At 41.9% G+C, this 18,783-nt stretch overlaps 1 protein-coding gene across 4 annotated transcripts in view; it reads left to right on the top strand.

Moving 5' to 3' along the window:
- The first annotated feature begins 1,297 nt into the window (after window positions 1–1,297).
- The window catches only part of ca8 (carbonic anhydrase VIII), a 93,888-nt gene continuing 76,402 nt past the window's right edge, over window positions 1,298–18,783 (top strand). For 3 of the 4 annotated variants that reach the window (XM_068030895.1, XM_068030891.1, XM_068030894.1), the window contains exons 1-4: window positions 1,808–1,870; window positions 2,678–2,897; window positions 3,432–3,623; window positions 11,079–11,203. In XM_068030895.1, the coding sequence (XP_067886996.1) occupies window positions 2,822–2,897; window positions 3,432–3,623; window positions 11,079–11,203 (393 nt within the window). In that variant the 5' untranslated portion in view covers window positions 1,808–1,870; window positions 2,678–2,821. Of the gene's footprint in view, window positions 1,421–1,807; window positions 1,871–2,677; window positions 2,898–3,431; window positions 3,624–11,078; window positions 11,204–18,783 lie in introns of those variants that run through there. The other variant, XM_068030892.1, reaches the window with a different exon arrangement.

Genomic DNA, 18,783 nt, shown 5'->3' with positions numbered 1-18,783 from the left:
GACAGTATGATCTTGTCAATGAAACATTCTGCCCACCTTGGGAAAAAAAGGGATATAATCGTTGTAAATAGTGATTCAGTGATTAAGTCAGGTAGTTTGGTCAGCTCCTGAAGAGAGTGATCGGCAGGGAGGTGACTGCTCACTGGGTGATCATGTATGTATGATTCTTTGTAATGTATTTGTAATTAAGGGTGTATTGTTAATGGATGAATTGCTAACAGATGTTTTGTATTGTTAACTAGTATTCCTACTGAACCTAGTAAAATCATTAGTGTTTAATTTGAGCTTTGAGTTTTGTCTCCTTATTTCTCATAATTCTCGTGTTCGAACTGTGGATTAACCGGTCGAGGGTAAAAAGCTACAGTAACCAAAGCCCAGGTTCATCCAGCAGACTGCTGCCAAGTGTAACTATGTGCCATTCCCTTCCCCAGTATTGCTAAACACAATAAATCTAACTCCAATTGATGTGCTTTACATGCCATTTTTGTTGAGCATTTTCAGCTTATAAATCCTTAGCACCGCAGCCTCACAGCTCCAGCGACCCGGGTTCAGTTCTGGGTACTGCCTGTGTGGAGTTTGCAAGTTCTCCCTGTGACCGCGTGGGTTTCCTCCGGGTGCTCCGGTTTCCTCCCGCATGCTAAAGACTTGCGGGTTGATAGGTAAATTGGCCATTGTAAAAAATTGTCCCTAGTGTAGGTAGGTGGTAGGAGAATTGAGGGAAGGTGGGGATGTGAGAGGGAAAATGGGATTAATGTAGGATTAGTATAAATGGGGGGTTGATGGTCGGCGCGGACTCGGTGGGCCGAAGGGCCTGTTTCGGTGCTGTATGACTCTATGACTCTAAATGGCAAGGGAGAAAAAATAAATTCATAGCTGAAAGTATACAATAAGATAAAGGGCACTCATTAGCAGTTTTCACAGAATAATGGACATAGTTATGGAATTCAACCCCCAAAGCAGTGGGAAAGTGACAGATTATACAACAAAAGAATTTAATTTCTTCAATTTCTGCCAGAGCTTTTCCCTGTTGTCATCCTTTGATTACTGTGAGCAATGCCACAGAAGATCATATAAACAAAATCCCTTTTTGTGGAAGCAGCTGTTATGGTGGATGAAATTGAGAAATGTGTGTCTGTGACAGAGAAGGTTCTGCTAGTTGATGTTCTAATGGTTAAATACACGTCACTTGGCTTGCTAGTGGTGAAATAATTTATGGATGACACCTTAGGCAGTACAGCCAGGTTCCACACCCCTTACACTTCGGCTTCCACTTAAGTGTAGAAGTCAGTGTGTATGTTAATAGAGGCTTTTTGATCAGAAGGGCTATGTGTTTGCAGACCATCTGTACAGGTGCACAAACAAAACAATACACCTTGCCATCATGCTCTCTCTCCCAGTCTGGGTAGTTGGACTTGAATTGGTAAGTAGGATAGTTCCAATGAATTTCATGATATTCTGGCACACTTGGATTCTGGGAACTCTTTTGGCTCCAGTTGTTGGAAGCAGCAATGCTTGTGTGGAACCACCTACTGACGTGGGTTGTGTACAATGTAGTTAAATTAGAAAGGCATTTACCTGCTCAGCGCTGTAACTTTCAGAGTTTATGATGCTGTGAAAATTCAAAGAATCATAGCATAACAGCGGATGAAGGCATAACAACTGTGATATATTTGCTATTTTATTGAATGCTAATTTATAGTTTATGGAAAAAATCCCACTAAGTACGTTACAAGTACTTGTCAGGTGTGTTTGTTTTACAATATAACTTTTAAAAACACCGGGAGACGTATACTTAGGTTGTGGTTGCCAGACTTCCTGCTGTGGGCCTGAACTATCGAACGCTTTGCAGCATGAAGGAAGTCTTCTGAAGGTAAGACGGGGGTGAATGGCTTCAAGTGCCGTTCTAAAATTGGACAATTTTTTTCTGTAATTGGATTCGAAATCCTCAAAAGATTCAATAATATTTCTTCCTTAATGATCCACAATGCTGAATTACAACATTTTATGCTGGGCACGAGATTTATACTGGAGGGAGACTGATACTAAATTTTGTTTGCATCGTTGCCGATAATCTCCAGGCAAAAATGTTTACATTCAGTTGCATACCCGGCAAATTTACTACTGCAATCCTAATCTGTCAAATAAATGGGCCATTCTGATCGTAATTCAGTGCACCATTTGTTTCAGGCCAGTAGCCTGAAATCTGTTCAGTGACACCATTGCTGTAACACTAATATCGCCCTAACAACTCTCAAGATTGCACCCATTAACCTGTTGGAAGAGCTAACACACCTGACAAGTTTGTGTGGTTGCACGGATCCTCCTACTTTGAGTGAAATCGGTGAAAAGAAGTGGTTTAAAAAAAACTGCTGCGCCTGCTTTTACGTTTCTTAATGGTATCAGGTGAATGCAGTTTCAAAATATTAAAACGCTTTTCTATTAAATTGCACAATACTTAAAACGTTTCTAGAGTTGTATCAGTGCAATCAGCTGCAGATATTGTTAGAACAGAAATTGGAAGCGTGACATTTCTACTTCTCCAAGGTGACAGATAATGCGTGGCACTGTTTGTTTTGCATTGAGTCTGATTGCAGTTTCCGCTGAGTTGGTTATTTGTGTAGTTTTGTTTAAAATCAAGATTGGACGTCCATTTATGAAACCATAATGTTTTGGCTAGGGCGCAACGCGGAACCTCACAGCAACCTGCAAAGTGCAGCTTGGAGGTTGGCGCTGGTTTCCTGCGCGTGCCTGTCAATCAGTAAAGGAACCGCACGCGATCAGCCGGCAGCTCGAGCCTGCTTCTCAGCCGCCAGCGTTCTAAATGGCAGACAGCACTTTCATTGACGAAACCCACCCTTACGGCTACAAGGAAGGTTTGGAATGGGGTTATGAAGAAGGTGAGCTTTTGAGGAACTTTTTTTAAATGTGCAAATGAAACATGGTATTTTGGTATAAATGTTCATTTTTGAAAGAAGCCGTATAAAATTAAACTTCCCATAAACTTGGAATTTTGTTTTATTCTTGGGGTTGTTTGTTTGGCAAGGAATGTATTACAAACAGATATGCTTGTCCTTAAAAGTATTAATTCGCTTTTGGCAGACAGTGCCTTCACGTTGATGATGGGTATACTGTAAACTCCGTTTGAGAAGTTTGGGTTATTTTCCTGATTTTAAGTCACCTAAGTCCAAAACTAGCTGTAAAGCTCAACTAATGTAACACATATTTGTATTTCTTTTATAATATGGCAACTTGTGAGCAGTCCAGTTCTTCTAACAGGTAACCTGCCCCAAATTCAAATGTTTTTGCAGGTTGAATTTTGAATCTAATTCTAATCTTGCCATGTTTAAAATCCTTGAAAGTAAGATTTGTTGTATAATGTATCGTGTTTAGCTGAAAACAGACACACAAACAATTTAATTGTTGTATTTTAGGAGTGGAATGGGGACTGTTGTTTCCTGAAGCTAATGGAGAATATCAATCTCCTATAAATTTGAACTCCAGGGAGGCGAAGTATGACCCTTCACTATTGGAAGTACGTTTATCACCAAATTATGTTGTTTGTCGGGATTCTGAAGTAATTAATGATGGCCATACCATTCAAATACTGCTGAAGTCCAAATCTGGTATGTAAAACAAATGTGTAAGTTGTTTAATATGTGCAGTGGATTGTGAAATGTTTGCTTTTGCATTTATGCATCTCATTCTAATGCATTGTTTATTTCTGGAACAATTGTCATAATGTGTGGTAGATAAAGCTGCCTGTGTGGATTGAATAAATCAGCACAGTTTATAGTACTGGCTTTCAGCAGAAGCCTCAGCTGAATATTGTATGGCACACAACATAAACAGAAGCTACTGTCTGTGTGCTATTTTCAGGCAGGTCATGAGCGCATTTACTATGTTGTCATAAAAGAACACACAGGAATGTTTATGGGACATTATTTCCTAATTTTGTATGATGGGGATCTCACACAGATAATACAGTAGATTATTGGTATGGCTTCTGGAGAGAGTGATAAATTTAGATTTGAATTGAAGTTGTGGAGTTGAAGCCCAAGATTATCCATGATTGTGTTGAATGGCAGGGCAGGTTCGATGGGCCGTGTGGTCTACTCCTGTCCCTATTTCTTATGTTCTGGTGTGTCTAGATCTAGTTTTATTCTAGAATTGATTTGAATGGGAACAGGTTTGAATCTTATGCTAAAGCTGTCCTTTTGTAAGGTAGCACTGACTCAGCATATAATTTATCATTTTCAGTAAATTGAATATTAGTTTTCAGAACTGATTTTAACTAGGAATTTTTTTTTTTTGAGATTTAGGTTCATGTAGTGCATTCTGTGGTTTTACAGTATCAGTTATGTAGTTACACGTATACAGAAAAAATAAACAAGATCTATAAACCAATAGTAAGCTCCTCCTGAAGGGAAACTGATAATAAATAGAAAAACCTGTGGCTGTTGCTCAGGTCCAAGACAAAAACTGAATCAAAGATTTTCAGTGTTAATTGAACCCTTGCAACTTTAACAATATATACACATCAGACAGAATTGATGGGGTAATTTTACAAACTGACTCCTAGACTGGAGCCTCACTCACTTGGAGCATAGTTCTGAGGTCAGTCCTCCTGTTTTTTTTTGTTCTTGCTAAAATTAGTGATGGGGAAAATCCGAAGTGTGTGAATTAGGCACACTAGCCTCTGCAGAAGATTATTCAATTAATGCTTTGTGCCTTCAACTATTTAAGATTACCCCTTATATTGTCAAAGCTTTTTGAGTTCCTCAGCAGTACTAGTTGCTATTTTTGTTAATCGTATTCATTTTTAGCTGTTGGGTGGTAGAGTTCACAAGCAGGTAGGTTTGCAACATCACTTCACCAGTTTTTATGTAATGACGAGAAGAAATATAAAAGTAAGGGTGTAGTAGTTACCAGTCTAAAGAAATAGGCCTGGAAATTTCCCACAAGCAGATGCATCACAGGAACTGTGACAAGTTTGGACTTCCACCTGCCAGTTTGCCCTGGAGCTGACTTCATCCAAATTCCTGAGACAGCATCATTAGCGTAAAAGGGCTAGTGCCCACATTACAGTCCTTCCTGTGTACCCATCCTACAAAGAATCTGAAATTTATTGTAGCTCTATATGGAGGGGTGGGTGGGTAGGTGGGGGAGCCAGAGGATGGGTTGGGCTGGTCTGGCCTGAAATAATTTTCTGTTCTGAAGTCATCATTGGTGTATTTGCCATTTTCTTAATGGTGGTTGATCTCTCTGAGAGACTGCTATTGGGAAATGACATTGTGGACACTACTTATGCCTGTTGTATGGCAAGCATGCTTGCATCATGCAGACATATTGTATGTCAGTTGGATGTTGGGTGAAACTGATGGTTTTCTTCTTTTAAGGTGCACGATCCCTTTGATTTTTCCCCTCCCTCTTAACAGTGACATCTGTATTGATGCCAGAAAGGGGTGGAAACCTAGTAGGATAGGGTTCTGCTATTAACCTCCCTATCACTCAAGTTACATGATTTCCGTGCTAACAATTTTTTCTTCCAACTTTCTATCTTCCCCATCTCTTCCAGAGTCACTTCTTCAAAATACTCAATTTATATTGTACCCAATTATACGTAACACTTGCTTCCAGTGACGATCACTGAATAACAAATGAGTGGAAACCCTACATCATGTTTGGATGTCCAGTACGATTCCTTTGAGCCTTAACAATGACCCCTTCAAAACCTCGACACCTTAAGCTGATTCTGCTTGTACTTTTTGTTTGTTGGTTTGTCTTGTTTTTAATTTTAAAGGACCTGCAATTTTGAAAGGACTGTCTCTCCTATGTTTCCTCACTGGTGAATAAATCCAAACCATAACACCAGGATCTGCTGCTATCAGCAACCTGAAATATAAGCAAATTAAGTAGGAACATGTACTTAAATTTTATGTAACCCCTGAGGCTTTATAGTACATGCCTATGTGACACACAGACAAACTAACCCAGTGGAATTGAGGCCAATATTATTCTTCTGCTGTCTACATAATATCAGCTAATTCAACACTAGTCAGGGATAGGATCTGGGACCTTCTTGCTACTATTGTTTACCAATTCACTGATCCATGGGTGAGTAATATTTGATTTCAATCAACATGTTGAAAGTGCCTCTACTCGTATTAACTTTGATGACTTGGATTAATTGTCAGCTTTTTGCAAAACAAAAGAGTCCAAAATAGCAAAAAGCTAGAAAATCCACTTAAATCACAGCAGTTGGTGGTTGTTCATTGAGCAGCAGAAGCAAGTCTAGAAAGAAAGAAAACTTGCATTACATAGCACTTTGCAAACATGTAAACATATAAAAATGAAGGATCAGAAAAGTCCAGCTGTTGTCATTGTCATGGTGCAATTTATGGACACTATGCTCCTAACCACCCCACACCTCACCTCCCTACACTAACCAGCCATGTAAACTTCTGAGGGCAGCAAAATATTCCCCAAAGAAGTGGGCCACTTAAGGGGAAAAAAAGCCTTGTCTTTGGGAAATTACATTCTGACCCCAATCAAACAAATTCTAGGACACCAGGATGGCACCCAAAGCCTACCTACCTTCAATATGGAATTCTGTCGGCGACATGGATAAACTTGTTCATTTTACTGTTGAATGTTTGTAGTGAATTTACATTTACTGCACAAACTGGCAATTTGTTCTATAGATTGACTACTGTCTGAAAAGAGAAGTACCTCCTAACAATTAACCTGATTCTATGCTTTTGACTTATACTTGTGTTCCATGGTCCTCCTTATTCTAACTCAAATTTCTAATCCACATGAACGGAATCTAATCATTCTTGCATTATTTTAAAAACATCATACAAATCTCCTTGATGTCTATGTTTAATGTAAAGACCCCCAGTGTGGTAACTTAAGGCCTGTTAACTAGGTATTAGTCATAGAGTCATACGGCATAGAAACAGGCCCTTTGGCCCATTGTGTCCGTGCCAGCCATCAAGCACCTAACTATTCTAATCCCACTTTCCAGCACTTGGCCTGTAGCCTTGTATGCTATGGTGTTTCAAGTGCTCATCTAAATACTGAATAAATGTTGAGGGTTCCTGCCTCTACCACCTCTTCAGGCAGTGTGTTCCAGTTTCCAACCACCCTCTGGGTGAAAAACTTTTTCCTCAAATCCCCTCGAAACCTCCTGCCCCTTACCTTAAATCTATGCCCCCTGGTTATTGACCCCTCTGCTAAGGGAAAAAGTTTCTTCCTATCTACCCTATCAATGCCCCTCATAATTTTGTATACCTCAGTCATGTTACCCCTCAGCCTTCTCTGCTCTAAGGAAAACAACCCTAGCCTTTTCAGTCTCTCTTTATAGCTGACATTATTCTTGTAACTGTCCTCTGAACCTTTCTTGGGGCCACTATAATAGCCTACCATGTGAGGGGTGTAAAACTGGACACTATTCTAAATAAAGCCTAATACCAAAGATGGTATTGTGTTTTTTGTTCTGTATTTAATTATTCTGGCAATACATCGGAATATATTGTCATGCTAAGGCCACACCTGCCAAGAATGGGGCACATTGATTTTTAGTTGTTGCTGGAGTGAGTTGTTAAACAGAGAAGCTGTGGCTGGAAAAAAACTTTTACATACTAACAGATATCGAAGATGAAGAAGCGCATTCCAGGGCCTGCTAAGGAGGATACGATCCAGAAGGGCCAGGACTGGTTAGACCAGCTGGTCACATGACTAACTGGCCATTCTAGGGTTTTTTTTTGAACTGGCCGCAGAGAGTTTGAACTCAAAGACTGCTCCTGGACTGAGACGATCTCTCCCAAGACAGAACGGTTTCCTACAGTTAACAAGGTTAAAGATGAATACTGGGCCCCAACGAAAAGCAAGATCTACCTACAATCAAGGACTTTACAGTGAGCTCAATGAACCATAACAAAAACGTTTTCACTTTATTTTTCTTTTTTTTTTGTCTCTATTTGCCTGTGTATCACGTATGCATGCTAGCGTGGGCGTGTCGTGTATCCGTAGGCGTCAACCGAATTAGAATTTAAATTTAATACATTTCAACCTTTATTTTAAACCTAAGAAAACCTGTTTGTGCTGGTTTCTTTGCCTATAATTGGAAAGCGGTGAACAAGGATTCACCAAAGGGGGAGCTAAAAACAATGTGTTTAAAATTAAACCCTGTTATGGTAAGACCAGGTGAATGCTGAAAGGGAACACTAGACCTCTTTCTCACCGGGTTGTAACAATATATACTTACGATTAATTTCATAATGCTAGTTATGAACCTTCAATTTATGTACTACAACACAAGGGCCAGGATTCTATCTGGATGATGGGGATCTCAGCCTTTGGCAAAAGTGCTGCCGTGAATCGCACGTCACCCCTGTTCTGGGAGGCCCGTTGAAACTAGTGCCACTTAGGCACTTAACTGGACGGTGGTGGGCCTTTCATGGGATTAAGGATTCAGGCGACAGAAGTATCACCCTCTGAGAACTGCCGGCCAGCCAGAGGCCGGCAGCTCTTTAACTGAGCAGCACCACCACGGAGGTGGTGGCTGCTGCCGGTGGAGCACCCACCCGAGGCCCATGAGCGACGCTGGATATAGGTCAGGGCGAGAGGGGTCTCGCGGGGTGAGGGGTGGCCGTCAGCAAGGGCAGTGGTGTGGCTGTCAGCTCCACCCCCACCCCCAGATGCTGGGTCCCTCATTGAGGCACTAAATGCCTCTTAACGAGGGATCCCCAACCAGAGCTGGCAAGCAACCTGCAAAGCATTAACTGCCCACTTAAAGGCCTCAATTGGCAGCGGGGTGGGTCCCCAGCCACCATCCCGCCCGATTATGTGCTCTCCCTGCTGGGGAGAGCATTAAATTCCCCCCGACCCCGCTCCTGCTAAATTCAAGAAAGCTTGATCTGGAAGGATAATGCTGGAGCCTATATTTACTCAGTTTCACATTTATTGTGCTTAATAAAAGGATTACAGACATGTAGCTCCTCACTCAAACCCTCCACCAGTCTCAGTGAGTATCTGTTTGTAAGTACTCAAAACCCCAATTAACATTCTACACCTGCATATAGTCAAACCATTGACACCCAATTAACATTAACACCCCAGGTCGTTCTCCTGCTCAATAGCTTTGAGCACTCAACTTTGCATGGCGTACACATGCTTGATGTTGGCCTGACCCATGTGGATAACGTTATATATTAAGTGACACTTGCAATACCCAGGCCAGTTTCCCTCATCACATCTACATCCAGATAAAATCTATTTTTCTCATCTAGGGTCCTAACTCCCACACAAATCATCTTATATTCTACAATAATTTCCCAGATGCCTTCATTCAGATCAGAACAGTAGCCCTAACATTAATCCCCTACACTAGTAAATGGTCCCAAGCAGAACCACTATCATTAATAACTTTTTTATTTGAGAACGTAACAATTCCTTCTTAAACCCAAAATCTCCCTGCTAATCTCAGGACAGAATCTTATTAACTACACTATTCTGTTACATCTTGTCAGGATGTTTCAAAGCACTTTACAATTCATTACTTTGTATAGTGATCACCATTGCTTTGGAGACAAACGTGGCAGTCATAGCAAGATCTCAAAACAGTATTACACTTTTTGGTATTATTAGTTGATAGATTACTGTTGGTTAGGATGTTTGTCCTGCTTTTCCTTGTATAGTGCTGTGGTTTCTTTGATTTTCACCTGAGCAGGCATATAGTGCCTTGGTTTAATGACCAATTCGAAAGAGGCACTTCTGACAATGCAGGGCTTCCTGAAGGAGCATATAAAACATATAGGATCCTGAGGGGACTTGACAGGGTGGGTGCTGAAAGGATGTTTCCCCTTGTGGGAGAGACTAAAACTAGTGGACACAGTTTAAAAATAAGGGGTCACCCATTTAAGACAGATGAGGGAGAAATATTTTCTGAGGTTTGAGAGTCTTTGGAACTCTCTTCCCAGAGAGTGGTGGAGACAGGGTCATTGAATATTTTTAAGGCGGAGCTAGATAAATTCTTGACTAACAGGTATGGAGTTTGCAAGTTCTCCCTGTGACCGCATGGGTTTCCGCTGGGTGCTCCGGTTTCCTCCCACAGCCAAAGACTTGCAGGTTGATAAGTAAATTGGCCATTGTAAATTGCCCCTAATGTAGGTAGGTGGTGGGGATGTGGTCGGGAATATGGGATTGATGTAGGATTAGTATAAATGGGTGGTTGTTGGTCGGCACAGACTCGGTGGGCCGAAGGGCCTGTTTCAGTGCTGTATCTCTCTATGACTCTAAAAGGATATCTGGGTAGGCCAGAAATTGGAGTTGTGGCCCCAATCAGATCAGCCATGATCTTATTAAATGGTGGAGCAGGCACAAAGGGGCCGAATGGCCTACTCCTCCTACTTCGTATCATGTACTTTGGGTTTAGTTGGCCGTGCTATCCAAGACCCCATCAGAAGAAGATTAATTGTGGGAAGGGGCAGATAAATCATGTTGGTATTTTCCCAGTGGTACAAAAATAATTTGCCTATTATCCAGGTTCAATTATCCCACAAGAATTCTCTTCTTTTGACACACCATATGTAGATTTTTTTAAAAAAAAGAGGAAACATCCATTCAATTGGGACATGATACACCAAAAGATCATTTGTTCTGGCTTTTCTAATCTTCTATATACTTAATGAGAAAAGTGGTGTATACTTTACAGATTTATAATCTGTACTTAATTACTTGGTCTACTTTTGTCACATTTTGATTTTAAAGCACTTAATTAATGCACTATTTTTAAACTCTATTTAATGCTGATGATTGCAGAGGCTTAATTTTTCTCTATTATAGCTTTGTTTCTAGGCCACTTTATGACCTGAAAAAGGCAGCAGCTTTGAGTGTTTTTGTGTCCCTTCTATTGCTTTTAATGTAGGCAGTTCAAATGAATGATCCTGAAGTATTTCAACATTTATTACCAAGGATGGTTGCATTGTAAATGAAAGAAGGCAGCAGTGACTTTGGACAATTTAAATTTTACATTACTTTTTATAGCAAAATAAAATTATTTTGATCTATTGCAGTTTTAACTGGTGGTCCATTGCTTGGAAATCATGAATATGAATTGCATGAAGTTCGATTTCACTGGGGTAAAGAGAATCAGCGTGGCTCTGAACATACTGTTAATTTTAAAGCATTTCCCATGGAGGTAAGTGCCATCCAAACATAGATTTATTCATTTATTTAGAGATACAGCACTGAAACAGGCCCTTTGGCCCACCGAGTCTGTGCCGACCAACAACCACCCATTTTATACTAATCCTACATCAACCCCATATTCCCTACCACATCCCCACCGCCTACCTACACTAGGGGCAATTTACAATGGCCAATTTACCGATCAACCTGCAAGTCTTTGGCTGTGGGAGGAAACTGGAGCACCCAGCGGAAACCCACGAGGTCACAGGGAGAACTTGCAAACTCTGTACAGGCAGTACCCAGAACTGGGCCCGGGTTGCTGGAGCTGTGAGGCTGCGGTGCTAACCACTGCGCCGCCCCTAAGAATATTAGCCTGGATTTATTAGTCCAGTGATATTACCACTACACCACCATCTAGTGTAATGCATGAAGTTTGAGCATACCTTTTGGAAATTGTATTTTTTTTAATTAGCTGATTTTAAAAAAAAACAAGTCTCAGAAAATATCTTGATGCATTGCCTCATGTCAGTAATCTCTTATTTTTGGTTGTGACGAGTGTTGAGCACTCATTTCTCAGCTGCTGGTCAGGAATTAGGTGCTGAATCCTGGGTAGCTTTGTAGAATGCAGTAACTTTTTCTTATTGGATGGCCTCTTCCTCTCTCTCTCCTCAAAAAATGTTCTTAGATTCTTGGGCACTAGTTCATTACTTTAGCCTGCTTATCCATTGGACTCTTTTTTTGCCTGTACTTTCACTTGCTGTGGGTTAGGTGGTAGGACATGGTTGGAGGGGAAGGGGAGGTCTCTAAAGAGGTCCTTATACTCAGTATCACAACTTGAAAAGCCAGAAGATTTAATCATGTTTTCTTTTCAAATGCACATAGATTTTTTTTTGTCAAAACCAGAGAGCAAAGAACAAATTACATTACTAACTGACTTTGACTGTGCAGCCTTGAATTTGTACTTGTTTTATCTGACAGCTGGAAGTACTGATTTGTTCTGGAGTGGCCCCATGGAGCACTAAAAAGGTCACTTTCACTCTTACTTTCAAAGTGTCAGTCACTTAATTAGGTTTCCTTTTAAACAGGGCCATCTGCTCACTGGAACATCTCAATTAAACTTTTTTAATTGGGGCTAATGAGTAGTGTAGCTGGAATATCTGAATCAGGTGATAAGCTCCCTGTGTTTGTGAAACTCACTGAAATAAGTTGTAAATTTTGTGAATTAACCTAATGAATGGTGATGGTAGTCTTGCTTGTCCTGCCACTCTGGGCCAATCTATTTGATGCAGGCTCAGACTTTGGTACAATTGTATGTACCAACTAAAGCTCTTGCTTGAAAATGTGGAAAGGTGCCTGAGTGACTGGATTGTGGAATACTCCATTCTTTGGTGGTGGCTTAGTTGCTGGCAGCAGAAAGGTGCAGAATGTAAGGTGACAGAGAGAATCTGGTGGCAGAGAAGTGGTTTCAGTGAGTAGCTGCAGGGCCTGTGGAAGAATCACTGAAAATGGCATCTTGTCTTCCCATTGCACTGAATGCAAGTATTGACGACCATGAAAAAAACTTTCCCTCTGTTGTTGCTCTTGTCTCTTGTGGCACAACACCTGGCTAGGACATACTTCATCAATGCAGCATGAAAAACTGCTGCTCTATTTTTATGAAGGCAGACTGACCTCAGATCTGGAATCTACCTAAAAGCAATTTACAATATGTTGATTCAACTTTTCAAAGAGCCTGCTTACTTTTTATTTGTTTTTGTGGGATGTCGGTGGCACTGGTTAGGCCAGCATTTATTGCACATCCCTAATTGCCCTTGAACTGAGTGGATTGTTGGGCATTTAAGATTCAACCACATTGCTGTGGGCCAGACCAGGCAAGGACAGCAGATTTCCTTCCCTGAAGGGCATTAGTGAGCCAGATGGCTTTTTACAACCATCAACAATGCTTTCATGGTCATCATTAGACTAGCTTTTAATTCCAGATTTGTATTGCATTAAAATTTCACCATCTGCTGTGGTTGCACCCGAATCCATGTGCCCAGAGCATTAGCCTGAGCTTTGGCTTACTAGTCCAGTGACATTATCACTACGCCACCACCTTTCCCCAAACAAGACTGAAGATTACAAGAGTAGCAATAAATAGACCATAAGAAATTCTAATAGTATTTTGATTTTTATAAATTGGGGCATAAAGTACAAGAGGGCGGCACAGTGGCGCAGTGGTTAGCACCGCAGCCTCACAGCTCCAGGGACCCAGGTTCAATTCTGGGTACTGCCTGTGCGGAGTTTGCAAGTTCTCCCTGTGACTGCGTGGGTTTTCACCGGGTGCTCCGGTTTCCTCCCACCACCAAAGACTTGCAGATGATAGATAAATTGGCCATTGTAAATTGCCCCTAGTTGGTGGTAGGGAATATGGGATTACTGAAGGGTTAGTATAAATGGGTGGTTGTTGGTCAGCACAGACTCGGTGGGCCGAAGGGCCTGTTTCAGTGCTGTATCTCTATTTAAAAAAAAAAGCATTGAGGTAATGCCAATTTTTTCTTCGTCAGTGATTAGACCACAGTTGGAGAACTGTGTGAAATTCTGGGTGCTCCAATGGGGAAAAGATATGAAAGCCATAGTGAGAAAGTGTAAGTTCATGAGCCCATGGATGAGTACTTGTAATTATAAGGTGAGACTTCAGATAAGTGGACTATTTCCATTGGAGCAGAGAAGGCTATAAGAAGTGATATAACTAATGTTTTTACAATTCTGAAGAGATTTGATAGTGCTGTCGTGCTCACAGGAAGCCCAGTGATGGAAATACAAAGTAAACCGAAGAGTTATAAAAAATCGAACAATTTTAAAAGGCTGATACACTTGCTTTCAAGATGGAGGACAGTCACATGACACACCACCTCCTACACTGAAATATCTGCTAGAACTGCAACTCATTAACCCCATCTGCATTGAAATTAAACAGCTCATCACACATGGATGTGAGCTATCCACAAAGTAAGCTAAAACAGAAGCATTAGCAGATGCTCCATGTCGAGCTACAACCACTACAATAAAATATGAACATCCCTTATCTTATCAAAATGGGTTGTGATCAGAAGCCATTGTACAGCCCCTCAGGAACCGAAATCCTAAAGTCACATGGGCGAAACTAACACTTTATGAACTTACCTTTTAAAGATCACCTTTTTGGAGAACAAAGGCAGTCATCAAGATATCTGAACATCAGTCTGGGATCTCCAGCCATGGAGAGAACATAGAAAGCCATCTTGAATTCCAGCCCTAAGCTGAGAGAGATAGAGAGATCAATTCCAGCTAAGATAGTTGAACCCTGCTGAAACGAGATGGCAACCAACTGCAGCACAGAAATAAGAGTGCCTTTTGAACAACAACTCTACCTGTGAAAATTGAAGTAAGAACTACCAACATTGTCTTCAAACTGAAGTGTTGACTGCCAGGAGACTTCAGCAACCCAGCAAGGGCAAGGCAACCAGCAGACTGGTCTGCAACATTAAAATTTACCTTCCAAGATTATCCCACAGATTTTAGCTGAAAGCAGCACTTTTTTACACCCTGATTTCTTGCTACCCTTTACCTTCAAACTATCTTTTTTTGAGTGTGTATGAGAGAGTGAATCCATGCATGGGTGGTGTTGCGAACATTTCAGGAGATTATTCTTCAATAAATATTTAATTTTCTGTTCTAAACTCATGAGAAAACCTGTCACTGTCTCTTTATTTGGTCAACAAAACATGGGCTGAAACACTAATTTAAACAAAACCCAACCTGTGGTCATTTGGGAGCTGACCGGTGGAAACCAGCCACACCATTTCTCACATGTCTGTAACAGGGTAATAGTTATTTATTTGTGTTGGAAAGTGAGAAGAAAGGTCATCAATTTAAATTTGTCATCAAGAGTGAGGATAGGAATTTGGAGTTAATTAAGAGAGTTGTTGAAGCATGAAATACTTTGCCACCAGGAATAGTTCAGGCAGAGACCACAATATCTTTGAAAGGAAAAGTATATAAACATATGGGAAGAGAGATCAGAAAAAGCAGCTATTGACTCGTGGCCAAAACCATTAAAAGATAGTGGAGAAATTGGCTATACAAATCCTTCAGTGCGAAAGAAGGAGGGCATAGCTGGGATGAGTATAAGAAAACTTAAACACTTCAAAAGGGTTAACAGAGGGTTAAAGTGAAAAGTGGAAAAAGGTATCGAAGCTGAGTCTAAGCCTAACAATTTTTAAAAAAACTTAGTGCCACAACAGCAAGAGGAAAAATCAGAAGAGCTGAAACCCACAACAAAAGGCTTGAAACTGAAAATGAGCACAAAATATGAATGGCTACTTCCTCTAAATATTCACAAAGGAAGACGTGAGCAACATGACCTTTCTAAAAACAGATACCCCGAGTATCATCAAGGACATGTCTATAAATGTGACCGACAGATAGAAAATGAAAGGGTGGTTTCTCTTTTCAGCTCTCAAATGACCATGGTGTTAACCAATAACGTGTTTTTATTAGAATTATGTTATAAACCCTTAAGCGTTTTAATGATCAATAAACAGACAAATGACTGGTTTTCTCATAAGTTTAAAGAAAGATTAATGCTTATTAAATAAAAAATCTGAAAATTTGCAACTTCACCAATGGCCAGAATTTTACGTTGGGGCAAAGGCCTGGAAGCCACGCCTTATTTTGCCCCGGGCTGGACTTGCGCTTCTCTGAGCCAGGAAGTTCTGCCTCCAAGAGTTGCTTGCCAATCAGCGGACCGGCAGCTCCTCAGTCCCAGCAGTGCCACTGGAGCAGTGGCCACTGGGAATGCACCCAGCCAGCAGAGGATTGTGGAAGTCAGTCTCCATAAAGGTGAGGGTCGTTTAGGAGAGCGGAGGGAGGTGCTGCTGGGGGGTCCCTCTATAGGGCACAGGATGTCTGATTTAGGAGGGCCAATCACCCCCCCCCACCCCCGGGACTCGCAAGGAGGCCACCCCGGTAAATCCTGGCAGCCTCCACAGGTGCTCAAGTTCCCGGCTGCCACTGGTAAAATACTGGTAGTGGGAGGAGGACCTTAAGTGACGATTAATTGGCCACTTGGCCTGGGGTGGGTGGGCAGCCTGTCACTTCCCCCGCTGCTCGTAAAATTGCAGTTGGGAGTGGGAAGGTGACGAGAATGGCCCCCCCCCCCCCCCCCCCCCACAGCCTGCTCCCACAGGGGGTGTAAAATTGTGGCCATTGTTAGACAATGTTGTTTGAATGTTGCTCATCTTCTTAAAGTGATGTTTGTTCACGCCTATTATCCAGAGTTTGGGCTTGGAGGTGCTGTGTCTGCAAAGGTCATTGTTAGTCCAACTGGTTGAAAAGGCAGTCATTAACGTGGTTGGGGCCATTAGCATTTCTAATGTTTCTTCAAGGCTGGTTCAGAAATGATGGTTTCAGTCTCCAGCAATCACTATACATATTTGCAGTACCGGAGAGGTCACCTGACCTCTTGCACACTTTTGCCTGGTAGCAAAAGTGTGTCCTTTTTTTTAAGAAGGTTAATTCATTAGTTCATTTTTTTAATAGTTCATAATTGCTCATTGCATGAGTGTGGCATAAGTGAAATGAAAGTTTTAGACAGGCTAAATAGAATCAAAATAAATAAATTCCCAAGGATAGATGGTACTTATTCGCATGCTGAGTGACTAGGAAGGAGGTCTGTGAAATGCTAACACTAGGAGGGAGTCACTGTTATCTGTGACATTCCAGTAGATAGGAAAGTGACAAATATGATGCCCATATCCAAAAGGGTAATAAAATAGACAAGGGCAACGACAGTCCCATTAGACTTACTCTATTCCATATAAAATACTGGAATTAATTATCAAGAGTAAACTTGAGAATTATCTCTCCCAGAACCTAGTTAACAGCAGTCCGTATGGATTCAGAAGGGGAAGATCCTGACTGACCACCTGCAACTTCTTTGAGAAACTGGTAATCCAAGCCCCATAATGTGATGTACCTCAAGTTCTATGTTTGTGCTAAGAACACAAGACCTCTTCCACCACAATAAGCCCAAAAGATTTCAGAAGGCAGGTAGGAGTCAATCACATTGATGTGGACCGGAGTTACATATAGGCGAGGCAGCGGTATGGCAGTTTTTTTTTAAGAGAATGCAAAATGTGAAAAAGTCTTCCGTTACCATGAGATGCAGTCAAACCGATGTCTCAGTAGTTAGACTATAATGGAGTTGATAAGTGGATGAACCACGATGTTCCCATCGCCTACCATCCACTGTTGCACTTTTACCAGCTGTGGGGGAGGTAAACAGCCCGATCACGCTGGGCCAATTAAGGCCCTTAAGTGGCCAATTAATTGCCACTTGAGGGCCTCCTCCTGCTGCCACTTAGGGTGGGGAATGGGGACCCTCCTAATCAGGCACCCTGTGCCCCACCTAGGGCCCCCCCTGTGGCATAAGCCGCCCGCACTGGAACAACTCCCGACCCAGACAATTGTCCTCGACAAAGTCCCACACGCTTACCTCTATTCTAGGGCCTCTTGCATCTTGCTGGTTCTGGCTGGGTGCAGTCTCAGCAGTAGCCACCTCTCCCAGTGGCACTACTGGGACTGAAGAGCAGCTAGCCCACTGATTGGCCAGCAACTCTTGGAGGCGGGACTTCCTGCCTCAGGTATGTCCTGTACACAAAAAGCAGGACAAGTCCAATCCGGCTAATTACCGCCACATCAGTCTACTCTCAATCATCAGTAAAGTGATGGAAGGTGACATCAACAGTGCCATCAAGCAGCACTTGCTTAGCAATAACCTGCTCAGTGACTCTCAGTTTGGGTTCCGCCAGGGCCACTCAGCTCCTGACCTCATTACAGCCTTGGTTCAAACATGGACAAAAGAGCTGAACTCAAGAAGTGAGGTGAGAGTGACTGCCCTTGACATCAAGACAGCATTTGATGGAGTATGGCATCAAGGAGCCCTAGCAAAACTGAAGTCAATGGGAATCAGGGGAAAACTCTCTGCTGGTTGGAGTCATACTGAGCACAAAGAAAGAAGTTGTGGTTGTTGGAGGTCAATCTTCTCAGCTCCAGGACGTCACTGCAGGAGCTCCTCAGGGTAGTGTTCTAGGCCCAACCATCTTCAGCTGTTTCATCAATGACCTTCCTTCAATCATACGGTCAGAAATGGGGATGTTCGCTGATGATTGCACAGTGTTCAGCACCATTTGCGACAACTCAGATACTGAAGCAGTCAGTGTAGAAATGCAGCAAAAACCTGGACAATATCCAGGCTTGGGCTGATAAGTGGCAAGTAACATTCGCGCCACACAAGTGCCAGGCAATGACCATCTCCATCAAGAGAGAATATAACCATCTCCCCTTAACATTCAACGGCATTACCATTGCTGAATCCCCCACTATCAAGATCCTAGGGGTTACCATTGACCAGAAACTGAACTGGAGTAGCCATATAAATACCATGGCTACAAGAGCAGGTCAGAGGCTAGGAATCCTGTGGCGAGTAACTCACCTCCTGACTCCCTAATGCCTATCCACCATCTACAAGGCGCAAGTCAGGAGTGTGATGGAATACTCTTGCCTGCT

Source organism: Heterodontus francisci, chromosome 5 (assembly GCF_036365525.1).
Source record: "Heterodontus francisci isolate sHetFra1 chromosome 5, sHetFra1.hap1, whole genome shotgun sequence".
Lineage (NCBI taxonomy): Eukaryota > Metazoa > Chordata > Chondrichthyes > Heterodontiformes > Heterodontidae > Heterodontus > Heterodontus francisci.
The sequence above is the reverse complement of the archived record's forward strand: the minus strand, read 5'-3'. Positions and strand labels throughout refer to the sequence as shown.